Source organism: Pholis gunnellus, assembly GCF_910591455.1.
Source record: "Pholis gunnellus genome assembly, chromosome: 11".
NCBI classification, from domain to species: Eukaryota; Metazoa; Chordata; class Actinopteri; order Perciformes; family Pholidae; genus Pholis; species Pholis gunnellus.
The window spans coordinates 2,566,813-2,580,080 of record NC_136538.1 but is presented as its reverse complement, the minus strand read 5'-3'; the positions used below and the strand labels follow the sequence as shown (position 1 = coordinate 2,580,080).

Here is a 13,268-nt window from a genome sequence, read left to right as displayed (position 1 = left end):
ATATTTAAGTCCATAGAAAACCTCATTTGCATTTTTCAAAATCTGGAGAAAATCGTTACAAATTGAATCGAACAGAATCTGCAATTTATAGGAAATTATACTATTTCTGTTATTTTAGCAACCTAAATAAAGATTTACAGACATTTCCACAGAAGAGTTTCTCACATTTACCAGAGTTTTTGGGGATGCTGTTCTTTGCACCATTGAAGGTAGAGGTAGATGTGCTGTTGTCGTGCCTTGTCTGCAGGGGTCGAGCGACGGTGACTCCTGACGGGGTGTATGAAGAAGGTCGCGGGCTGATCCTGCTGGACGAGGTGCAGTGTCGGGGAACAGAGGCCAATTTACTGGCCTGCAGCCACTCTGAGTTTGGCCAACATGACTGCTCCCACAGTGAGGATGTAGGTGTCCTCTGTGAGAGGGGAGGAGATACCAATGAGATACCAGGCCTTTTGACTCCTATTGGTAAGTACACACATTGGTGGCTATAAAGGGAAGGTTACATTTCCCACTTGTGACATTTATGTATATTTCCATTGTAAAGGTATCTGAAAACAACAGGGCATGAATAACTATCACAATAAAGAACAAAACAAGTTTTCCCTCTAACGTTTGTTTGCAGGCCCTCTGGTGCGTTTGGTTGCTGGAGAGAGCAGGAAGGAGGGCAGAGTGGAGGTCTTCATTAACGGCCAGTGGGGAAGCGTGTGTGATGATGACTGGAATGATGTCAATGCAGCTGTGGTTTGCCGACAGCTGGGATTCACGTTAGTATGATTATACCCTCTCTGATATTTTTGCCTAAGGAAGCTAGTCAAAAGCTCACTCAGTGTCAAAAGTTGAAAAGGAAAGTAATGGGGAAGTGGGAAGAGGTGAGCGGGAACACATGCAACTACCGGGCTGACGAGAGACAAGTGAAACTAAGGCAGACAATCACTTGAAAGACACAGCTAAGTTTTGAGTCAACTTCAAAGAAATGAAACAAGGAAAAAACAGACAGAAGACCCAAGATAGTCCAGTCTGAACAGAAAGAGTCAGAGGGCATGAGCCAGACATGAAAGTTCAATGATATCTTGTTAGAGTTGGATATCTTTAGCATGCTAGCAGCGTGGCTCTGGAGATGGCTATGGAATGTTGTACAGACATTCATAATTACCTCAGTATGGATCCTATCGATTATGGTGATGATGCTCTAACTTTTCGTCTCGTGCCACCAGCAGGTTGACATTTTTGGTTTTGCATGAAATGTCTCAAAAGGTGTTGGCAATTATAAGACAGCCATAAAAACAATTCAGTCCTGTCTAAAATGAAACCATATATTAAGGGTATATATGACGACTGGTTTGTCAGTACATTGTGAAATTGATAAGGGAAGGCTGGAGGTGACCAGGGCTCTGAGAGATGTTGAGAAAAAAGATGTAGCTTCAAGGTGGCACCACTCTATGTCTGGAGTATGAAGCCAATAAATCATCTTTTAAATATTTGCGGCCCAATAATAATAGCAAAGATTTGGAAGAGCTCGGTAGTTTAGGCCTCTGTAATAGTTCTACACATCTCTAGGTCTCTTATCGTTCCATATTAATGAAGTGATGTCTTTGTCCTTAGATTTAAAGAAAGAGTAAGGAAGATGAAGTGGAATACATTGAAACAGAAAAGGGAATTTGGGGAGCGCATTCAATTTAATACAAATCGTTTTTCCTGCTGAGGAAAAGTGAACTGTTTTCCATTTCTTTCAATCTCGTTATAGAAGAGAAAGGTTTTCCTGATAAAGGCTCTGCATGTCTTGTGTGATATTAAAACCACAGTATATGTACATATACACTACCGTTCAAAAGTTTGGGGTCACTCAGACAATTTCGTGTCAATTTTCAGTTTCTTCGCAATTTCTCGCATGGAATAGCTTCATTTCGAAGAACAAGAATAGACTGGCGAGTTTCACATGAAAGTTCTCTTTTTCTGGCCATGTTGAGAGTATAATCGAACCCACAAATGTGATGCTCCAGATACTCAACTAGCTCAAAGGAAGGCCAGTTTTATAGCTTCTCTCACCAGCATAACTGTTTTCAGCTGTGCTAACATATTTGCACAAGGGTTTTCTAATCATCAATTAGTCTTCTAAGGCCATTAGAACACTGGAGTGATAGTTGCTGGAAGTGGGCCTCTATACACCTATGTAGATATTTCATTAAAAACCAGACGTTTCCACCTAGAATAGTCATTAACCACATTAACAATGTATAGAGTGTATTTCTGACTAATTTAATGTTATCTTCATTGAAAGAAACAGTGCTTTTCTTTGAGAAATAAGGACATTTCTAAGTGACCCCAAACTTTTGAACGGTAGTGTGTATTTAAAGCCATTTCTAGACCCGGTATTACACTATCCTTTATTTAAAGAGCCAGGCTATTAACAGGGTAGCATTCGCTTTTACTTAAGTTCAGAAAATGTATCCAATCTCTTCAGAGCATGGACAATATGAGGTATACTTAGAATAGGGTCTGATAATGATATAAAATAATAAATGAATCGCTTATAGAGATAAATGATGCTCTCCTCCTCTTATTGATGGTAAAGATTTGAATGTGATCGCTAGAGCAAACAGTGGACTGATTGGTCATCCCTGACGGCTCCCCTTGACAGCTCAAAGTACTGTGATCGCTGTGATTGCTGTGACCATTTGTGACTACAGAAGCTTTGGGCGAGGTGTATAACAGTTTAATCCATGAAATATAATTAGGACCAAACCCCATTTATTTCAAACATGTAAATAAATATTCCCATTCAACCCTGTCAAAAGCTTCCTCTGCGTGCAGCGAGATGACCACCTCTGGTGTCTAACTGGATGCAGGAGAGTGGATAAGATTTGGAAGTCGTCTTTTATTTGTAACTGAATGTCGTACTGAGATGAAGCTGGTTTGCTCGTTGGAGATCACATCATGCCTTGTGGTTTGTAGTCGAAGGGGAAGAGCTTTGGCTAAGATCTCCCATCACAGTAAAGGAGGGAGATGGGATGATATGAACCACAGTCTGCAGTATCTTCACCCAGTTTAGGTTGGAGGATAATTGATACTTCAGTCAGTATTTGTGAGAGCAACCCAGGGGACAAAGCATCATTGAACATATCAAGTACAATTATAGATAATTTGTTGGAAAATCTTTTAAAGAATTCTATTGGGTAGCCATCTGGGCCAGGTGCCTTGCCACTTTGCATTGCCGTTGTTGCATTAATGATTTCTGCATGCTGTAAAGGGAGTTCAGTCTCAGCCCTGTGCATAAGTTTGAATAGAAGGAGGTAAATGTTTCATTCATTTCTCCTGGGTCCACAGTTAATTCAACATTTGGTTTCCTTATTTGTGGGATTTGTTGATCAACTGATCTGCACTTAAGTTGGTTTGCTGAAAGACAGCCAGCTGTGTCCCCATGCTCAAAGACATATCCACGTGATTTTAACAAGAGTCGTTCTGTCTGTCCAGTTGATGAACAAATGATATTGAGTTTGGAGGTCAAGCTCCCTTTTATAGTGTTCAGAGAAGTGGAAATAGAGTACTGAACATCCACTATATTCACTACTTTAATGAGCTGGTCTTGTTTAAGTCCCCCCCCCCCTGATCAGCGTGTAATGGATGGATGGAATAGAAAGGTCTAAATCTGGATTAATTGCACACTTTAGATTGCCACAAAGAAAACAGTTGGTACGAAAAGGAGACAAGAAACCATAACAAAGCTTCCCTGTGGGTCCAAAATAACAGTGGTGGCATTGAACAGAAATGTTTTCATGTACCAGTATAGTTTTCCCAACTAAGCTTTCCAAAGTCGTACTTCTTTCATCTTTTTACAATAAGTGGGTTTCTTGAAGAAATGTAATTTCACATTTTAAATATTTAAATATTTACTCTTTTTTCAGGCCTGTTTATTCCTTTTACATTCCAGCTAATGAATCATACTCTAGCCTTTCCTACTTTAGATCTTTTTTCCATGTTTAATCATAAAAGGAATAATAATAATGACGATGCTAATAAAGTAAAGAAATGGTTGTGACACAGCTGAATGAATAACCTCTGTAGGGAGAACAAAAACAGAATACAAGTTCCAAAAATGTAGGGTTGTTCCTTCCCATATCCCTGTCCCACGTCTCAAGCAAAAACTAAACTAAAACAAGGACTATACTTGTTCCTCTCTCTGAGGCAAGCTGCAGGCAAAAACACTATATATCCAAAAACGTCTGGTAGTACGTCCTCTAAATACTCCCGTCTAAGAAGGCTCCCAGTGACTTATAATATATTAAAAGCTTATGACATTCAGGGAATATATATAGTTATACCGGGCCTGGAACAGGACGTTGTTTCGGTACAGGGAATGTTTTATACTGTTGAATGAAGCCCGCTTTTTAGCGAGTGCTGCGCTGAGGTCTTGATAGATCCTTATAACGTCTCCTTGGTACTTCAGTTTGTGGTTTCTGGCTTAGCGGAATGCAGGCTCCTTCTGCTGGATTTGAAAAACACACATCCAAATATCTTGGCCGTATTTGAAGGTCAGGGTCCAGTGGGCTCTCTCCAGTTCAGGTGGTGCAGACCAAACTTCAGAAACCTTCACCTACATCAACACCTGCACCATGAACTCAAACGTCTTTACCGTTCTCACGGACTTTGGGAGTATGCAGTATACAGAGATTGGCTCTCTGTGACCGATTCTCGAGGTCACCCAGAAGAAAGCGGCTTGGACTCTGCTACCATTACAATGTTCAACGTTTTTCGCCAGCTCTGGAAAGAGTTCACTGTTGTCTGTGAGTCCAATGAGGCTTGTAGAAGTTTAGAGAAGTCTTGGATCAGGATAGAGACATCCTCTATCTTTGTCAGATGATCCATAGACAAAGACACAAGTAGTTGTGGTTTCTGCCGGTGTTGTTGGAATTTTAGTTGTTGTCAAGGCGTTGTTTGCTGCAAATCCTGCTGTGATGCTGGAGTTTGAGCGCTACTAGATTGTTCAGTGTTCTTAGAGTTGCATCGTTTTGCTGAGAATACCGATAGATATTCAGCATACAGACTTGGGGCGCGGTACACTATAACAAATAGAATTGGCTGTCGAGATTTCTAGGTTTCAACAAGGCTTTCAAATGAGTTATGATTTAGTTTAGATTTAGGCTTGAGTCAAAGATGGCTGTGACTGCACCTCCTGGGCCAGTGCCTCAAGGAATGTGAGTATTTAATTCAATACAACTTTATTTATCTCTGTGGGCAATTCTGTAAAGCAGCCAGATCAACAGATACACACACTAACACTCAGTGTCACTCTGTCACTCTTTGGCAAAGCAGGAGAAAAAGGGTAGATTAAGAGTTTTTATTTAGGCAAACATTTTTTTTAATTGTTTCAAATTCTAGCTGGTTTCAAACTCACAGGGATATTATCAGGGCTGAGATAATAGAGAACAAATAGAAGGAAACAAAACAACAGTCAAAAAATGTCATACAAACTAATTTATTTTAATTAAAACAGTAAAGTAATGCTCATGTAATATACAGTATGTATTTATTTAAGAAAAGGAACTAATAATCACGATGATGTGTGTCTTTGTGTGCTGAACTCCTAGCGGTGCGGCTAAAGCTCGATCCATGGCGTACTTTGGGGAGGGTCAAGGTCCCATCCATCTGGACAACGTCCGATGCTCGGGCACTGAGGTGTCCTTAGGCCAATGTCCTGCTGTGGGTCAAGACAGTCAGGACTGTCGCCACAGTGAGGATGCAGGCGTCATCTGTGACTACACTCTGGATCCCGTGGGAGATGCTGCTGTGGCAATGCAGACCTGTGGCACGAGACTCAATAACCAGCGCCGCCGACGCCGGATCATAGGAGGAGATAAGTCACTGAGGTTTGTACCATCACACTCTCCAGTGGAATGAGTGTAGATTCACACACATTGATTCTCATTGTCTCTTTAGGCCCCTACGCGTCCATGGAACACAGTGGCGGGCCGTGCATTTTATACCTGGGCCTTCACTGCTGAAATACCACCTTATAACCACATGATGGCGCCACAGCTAGGGTTATTATTCGTTTCTTGGGCTGAAACTATATAACGTTACATATTCGTATTAAACCGTTTGGTACGAGGCTTACAAACCGAACATACATTTGAATAATACTAGTGCATTTGGAAAATACAGAAGCCTAAATTGTAGGAAATATAAAATTGTCTGCGCTCACTAGGAGACGTCTGTGTGACCTCTGAACCAGAACAAAAAGAACCACAACGAAAAACAGCTGATGCTCCGCAAGTGTTCTGGGAGGCTAGGCTAACTAGCTTAACGGAAAAACAACAGCAGCAATGCGCATTCTGCTACACACTCAGGGGCCATTCAGATATTAGATGTAAAAGAACAAACCAGTTGACTTACCAAATGCTGATCACAACCTCTTTTCTTTGTTGACAAAGAGTTTAATCCCACAGTTAAATCACAACTCACAAATCCGTTTCTCCTCCTTCAGCCATTGAGTGTTAAAAAACAAAGCTAGGTAAAAAAAAATACAAAATCTACACCAAGCAAAATGCAAAAAATATCATTATTTCATTCGTATCTTTCAATATGAACTCTTACTACTCGACTAAGCCTCTTCTGTTAAGTTTCGTTTCACGACAGTCACGTGCTCGCCCACTGACCAATCACAGCACATGCTGAATCTCAGCGCTGCACTAATGCTGACGTAGCTGTAGGCCTGCAGGCCACTCTGGCGCGTCAAAGAATGTTAAACTAAAGATCTGATTGTTGAAGACTATGCCAATCAACAATATCGTCCCCATTCACTTAAACTGCACATGGATTCACTGGTGAGTCTGCAGGCCTGGGGCCTCTCTTTTTACCTAGAGACACAGAGGTGAAATCTGATTGGATAAAAGCTCTACTTAAAACAAGCTGCACTGGAAGCAGAGCAACTGAGGAAGACAGTAGTTGTGCAATGAGAAAATAAGATAATGGGAAAAATATTTGTATAAATTATGATACATGTAGTGTATTTAAGAAAAATTATTAAATTATAAAATAGCTATAACTTTGTGATTCTGTTTAGGCCAGCAGAGAAGGCTTTGCAGGTCCTGACGGCCCACCACTGGTAACAGGTTTATAAAGGGTAATGTATCGCTCTGTGTTTATTAATACACTTAACCAAGTCATGAAACCAAGTCATGAAGCAAAGAAGAGTGAATTTTGTGAACTACTACGGAAGTGACAGCACACACGCTGGGTTGTGTAGTTTTTAATGCTTTGTAGTCCTTTGGCAGCATCGCTGGCAGCTACAGGATATTTAATCATTGTCTGATATTAGAGAGTGGATCAGAATGAATATAAAATGACAAGTGAACAGTGGCGGCTGGTGGAAAAGTGTCTAGGTAGGGCTGTGCCACATCCAATCAATTTTAGCAAAGATCTCAGTACGATTTAATGCAAAATAATTAAGGTATCAAAAACGCATTACTACTTTGCAGTTCAATATTTAACATTTATTTCAACACGAAAAAAAGCAGCATTACGGAGTAAGGGCGTGTATGTGTGTGTATTCATTGTAACTTATGGTGGATTTTTAATGCATATCTTGAAAGTCAATATAAATTTCAGCACAGAAAAAAAACTGACCTATTTTGAAAACTTCTTCAGATTTGTGCTTTAACATCATGAAAGCAACACAATATTAATAGAGTGGACCAGAATGAATAAAAGATGTGATGAATGAATGCTGATGAATACTCCTCAGCATGAGTATCTTTATGATTTGTATTTTTATAATTTATTCATAAGTTAGACTAGCAGACGCAAGTGACAAGTGTTCACACAATACAAAGTCAGTGGAGGGCCATGAACTGTTTTCTCCTCCAGTGCGGGACTTGTCTCCATAACAGCACACCTGTGTGCGTGTGTGTGTGTGTTTGTGCGTGTATTCCTTGTGTTGTGTTGACATAAATCTGTTTAAACAGTCACATTGTGGGGACTCGCCTTCTTTTTGGGGAAAAAAAAACATGTCCTTTATAATGTAAATTGTTTAAGGTGAAGACGAAGACTTAGTTCTTGGTTAAAGTTAGGGTAAGGGTTATGGTTCGGATAAATATCCAGGAAATGAATGTAAGTCAATGTAATATTCTCTGAAGTGATGGAAACACCACTGTGTGTGTGTGTGTGTGTGTGTGTGTGTGTGTGTGTGTGTGTGTGTGTGTGTGTGTGTGTGTGTGTGTGTGTGTGTGTGTGTGTGTGTGTGTGTGTGTGTGTGTGTGTGTGTGTGTGTGTGTGTGTGTGTGAACATCGACAGAAGGGAATAAAAGGGCAAATAACCGGAGGGAGGCGATTGCCTCATCAGCGACTCAGAGCCAGATTACGGACAGTGCATACTTACCTGACGGAGTGAGGCCTCACGATGAAGTTGGGTAAACAAAACCCTAACCCCTGACCCGCCCGTGCCTTTTCTGACTCGCTGCGTGGAACAGTCGTTGGTGGGGGGACCGTCACTCTTCGGCCCAGCCACCACCTCGTCATCAATGTGTGTGTGTGTGTTTGTGCAGCTGTTTCAGCCAGCAGCAGCCCCCTGAAAGCCTAACTCTGGCTTGTGTGTGTGTGATTTCAGGGGTGAGTGGCCCTGGCAGGTGTCTCTGTGGCTCAGGTCTCAGTCTAAAGGAAGTCATCCTCTGTGTGGAGCGTCACTCATCAACCCCTGCTGGGTTGTGACCGCCGCCCACTGCTTCAAGAGGTAGGAGACAGCTCCCTCTAGTGGTCCCTGTTACCATGTGTCCCTCTGGTTGATGTCACAAAATCCATTCCAGCTATGCATTATAGGTTTTTTGGGGCACTTGTGGCACAATCATTGAAAGCACTTACTCACGTATATATGTATGTGTGTATGTGTGTGTGTATGTATGCATATATGTATATACTGTATGTATGTACTGTATGTATGTATGTACTGTATGTATGTACTGTATGTACTGTATGTTTGTACTGTATGTATGTATCTGCTGACTAGGTATGCTGAACAATCACCACATTGTCTGCTTTACACTAAGTGTGAAATTCTGACACTTTTTTCCATGTTATCTACAATATACACATCATTCAAAACTAGAAGCCTGTGTGTGTTGTCTGAAATATCACGCTCAATTATCGATCACCTGCACCCAGAATGCACCTGTGAAAACACCTGTTACCAATTTACTTAAAAATCAGAGATTGAGCATAAATAGGAATTTGGTATGCACAACAAATACTGTATATAGTTCACAGTATAACACAGCAACTATGTCCATGTCAGCTCCAGTTTAAAGTCCTAGTTACTGTTTTTAATATATGATTATATTTACGGCACACTACAAAGACTCTAGTTAACAGTGTTTCTTTTACTTTTAGTGTGCAGTTGGCATGTGGAGAGAGCTATTTATTTTGCATAAATTAATTTGTGAGGCAAAAATACCACTTTTAAAAGAGTTCATAGAGTTTGGAATAAATTGCTGAATCTGAATCGAGTCTTTGATTTTGCAAAAGATGTAAGATAATTAGTATTTTGTTTTGACAAAGAAAGCCTTAGTTTCAGAAAGTTTTCCTTACCGCTACCTGTTTTTGAATTTGGATTTTTTACGCAACATTTATGACTCTTGTCTCTCTGTAACCTGAAGTAGGTCTTACCGTATACATCTTATCTTGAAACCAGAACAAAGTAAAACCATGTTTTTAATTGGTTCTCTCAAGTGTATCAGTCTAATCAAATCAATTTACCTTTTGGCAGTGTTTTTTTTATTTTTAGCACTTTTTACTCATTTGTTTTCTATTACATTAAATGGTCTTCACCATGGATGCCTATTTGGTTGCATATTGTGGCTCTGCTAGTCCATGTCGATGTGTACTTGGGCAAGACACTTAACCCCAAGTTGCTCCAGAAGTCTGTACCTACGGTGTGAATGGGTTAGGCAGTGCTGATGGGCAAGTGGCATCTTGCATAGTAGCCTCTGCCATCAGTGTATGAATAGGTGTGAATGGATGAATGGCATGTAGTGTTAAAGCTCTTTGAGTGGTTGGAAGACTAGAACAGTGCTGTACATGTACTGTCCATTTACCATTTATCATATTAAATGATGGGCATTCATCAAAACCATCATTTACAAATTAGCTTTGCTCTTTCAGGTTTGGCAGAGACCCAACCCGCTACGTGTTGCGCCTGGGTGACTACCATACTGAGGAGCAGGATGACTTTGAACGCACCCTGTCACCTGAACGCATCGTTATCCACAGGAAATACCACAGTCAGGGCTGGGAGTATGACATCGCCCTGCTGCGGCTCAAAGGCACAGAGGGCAACTGTGTTGCATTCAACCCTCACACCGCCGCCGTGTGTCTGCCAGAGCCGGGTAACAAGTGGGAGAAGAGGCCGGCTGCCTGTGTGATCACTGGCTGGGGCATCACAGGTAAACTCTACGGGATAAAACAACTGTTTGTCATCAGCTTTTCATCTTAACGTGACAGAAACATTTTACCATTAGTATCTTAAAGGGCCAGTGTGTAGCATTTAGGTCAGGGGTCGGTAACCTACGGCTCCGGAGCCACATGCGGCTCTTCAGCCCCTTTGTTGCAACTCCCTGAGTCTACTTCCACACTATATGATCTCCATCCACACAGTGTTTCAGCATCGTTTTCGAGATGATCTCCGTCCAGACTAAGGGTACATCCCAAGTCTCTTGCATCCCCGATTCACTTGCGTCTTTTCCTTGCGTCTTAGTCTCTCCCACCAAGGATGCATGGAGACGCAAGGAAACTATGCGAGGAGAGAGCAAACGAGGAAATATGTTTTAAGAGATATGAGATGTCCTTTCCTCTGAAGCGTCACGTGAAACGTCACGTGAAGCGTCACGTGAAGCGACGTCTGTTTCTGATGACGGCGGCTCTGATCACAGCTGGATCAGCTGTCAGTCGGCTTGAACAGCTGGAGAGACTTTTGAGAAGTTTGTGTCTGTTCACATGATCACTGTACTTAATAATAGTAACTAATAATACTAATAACTAATAAAGACACAGTGATTATCACTGTAATTAATAATAGTAACTAATAATACTAGTAACTAATAAAGACACACAGTGATCATCACTGTCGAGGTGTTTCTCTCTGTAGCCTGTTAGGTCTTTAACAAACTGTGTTCTGTTTATAAGCGGAGGACCGATTTATACCGACAGAATGCGTTTCTCTTATTTAGAAAATATATTTAGAAAAATCCGATCAGTCTGACACTTCCTGGGATACATCCCAAGTCTCTTAATTGTCATTTCCTCTTTCCTCGATCCTCGCTCCTCCGAGCTAAATAAGAGCTTTGGGACAACCGTCAATATGGCGGCGCAGAACAACTTCCGGTTCAAGCGAGGGTCGAGGAGTGAGGAAATGACAAATAAGAGACTTGGGATGTACCCCGTGACTTCAGACGGCCGCTCCGTAGGTCTGATAATGCCGCTGGTCACGCCGCTCACTAATCGCTCCAATAACAGCTGCTTCCTCTGCAAAAAAGCAGACTTTAACTGTACAGCAGCTGCTAGTAAAGACAACAAGGTCACACCTGTTGTCTATGTTAAATGAATCTGGTAGTCGATCGATAATCAAGACTATTGCTGTTTGTGATCTTCCGGGAAAGGGTCACGTGATAGGGGCGTGACGAATCAGGGAAGGACACGTCGTGACTGCTAAGAACCAATCAAGTAGTGAGCGTGGGTGTGGGCGTCATCGTTTCTAAACGTATACGTTTACGAGCATCCACATGAAGAGGTAACCCCCGGACGCTCAGTGTAAACGTAGCAAAATATGCCTTTTCAAATGGAAATGTAGTAGTGTGGACATGGCCTGAGGCTTTGACAAAAAATAACATGGAAATAAATAATTATTTTTATTATATTTTTTGCACAGTGGACAATCTTTCAAAGGGAACACCTCTTATCTTGGAGTTTGAGGTGATACTGTCACGGGGCATGGTGGAGGACTCAGACAAAGACCAGGCAGAGTAGCTTGCAACAGATATTTAATCACACAAAACCAATACAGGACACAGCAGGGGATCCACGGACGAGACCAGAGACAAGGGGAAAAATCCAGCAGAACCGAGACAGGGCGGGAAAGAGGACAAGCTGAACAGGCGGGTAGACATGACAATGATCTAGCAGTGAGTGCGTGTGTGACTGGGGTTTAAATAGTGGCTAGAACAGGTGAGGGGAGTTGTGCCAATGAGGAGGGAGTGCTTGATTAGTTAATCAGGGGCAGGTGAAGGGAGTGGCTGACAGGTAGAGTGAGGGTGTGGAGCTACACAAAGACACAGAACACAGAGGCAAAGCCTAATCGTGACAGATACTGTGTCACTGAAAATATAAAATGTTTTAATATTTTGTCATCTAAATTGACGTCGCTGTCGCCTTTCCCTGCAGGTGGCTAATCATGATTTGCAGACCTGTATGCTTGATATGTGGCGAGAACTTTGCTAATACACTTCCAGAACAAGCACACAGCATTTGCTGGAGATGAGCGAAAAAGAGCGATTTCTCAACTGCTGCAGCAAACTGAGCAAGTGTTTTTCTCCTAAATAAAAATGTCAAGAATTGTTTTAATCCTTGTTCTATATTTTCATAAATACAACAAACTATAGTTTTTGTATATATAATATAACTATATATAAAACTTTATAAGCTGTGATATCAAATAATTTTTGCGGCTCCAGACACATTTTATTTGGTGGAAAATAGGGCAAATTGGCTCTTTGGATGGTAAAGGTTACCGACCCCTGTCCTAGAGCTAAGAAGAAAGGGCACATCACTCCAGTTTGATCTAACCTGCACTGAGTCTTTTAGGATTGCTTTTTTTTCCTTATTATTTTCCTTGTTTAAAGGCTTAATGGGTTGAGACCGGCCTACATTACTATTCTTTGTATGTGTTTTAAAGGTGCAAGATTCAAGATTAGGAGCATTTGGATCTTGGCCTCTGGGCTCCTAGCCGCTGGCTCCTAGCTAATGGTGCTAACAGCGCTAACAGTACCAACTATGTCCAAAGTGCTGACAGAGCTAACAGTGTTTACCTGAGGGGGAACTGGGGGGTGGGTGGTCTGCCTCCATAACAACGCTGTCGGTCTGGACGGCTTGCTGTGAGCGCCACATCAGTTAAAATTCACACTGTGCCAAAATTACATTTCATTGTTTTGTGATGGATTTTCTCAAAACCTGGCAAATAACACCAAAAGAAATGTTTTATTTTGTAATGTGGGTGAACTGGCCTTTTAATA

The 13,268-nt window shown here is 41.5% G+C and overlaps 1 protein-coding gene across 2 annotated transcripts in view; it reads left to right on the top strand.

The window, feature by feature from the left end:
* The window catches only part of LOC306703519 (neurotrypsin), a 33,813-nt gene that overhangs the window by 16,813 nt on the left and 3,732 nt on the right, over positions 1 to 13,268 (top strand). For both annotated transcript variants that reach the window (XM_079169511.1, XM_079169510.1), the window contains exons 9-13: positions 248 to 462; positions 620 to 761; positions 5,583 to 5,861; positions 8,600 to 8,722; positions 10,147 to 10,427. In XM_079169511.1, coding sequence (XP_079025637.1) covers positions 248 to 462; positions 620 to 761; positions 5,583 to 5,861; positions 8,600 to 8,722; positions 10,147 to 10,427 — 1,040 coding nt within the window. The remainder of the gene's footprint in view (positions 1 to 247; positions 463 to 619; positions 762 to 5,582; positions 5,862 to 8,599; positions 8,723 to 10,146; positions 10,428 to 13,268) is intronic.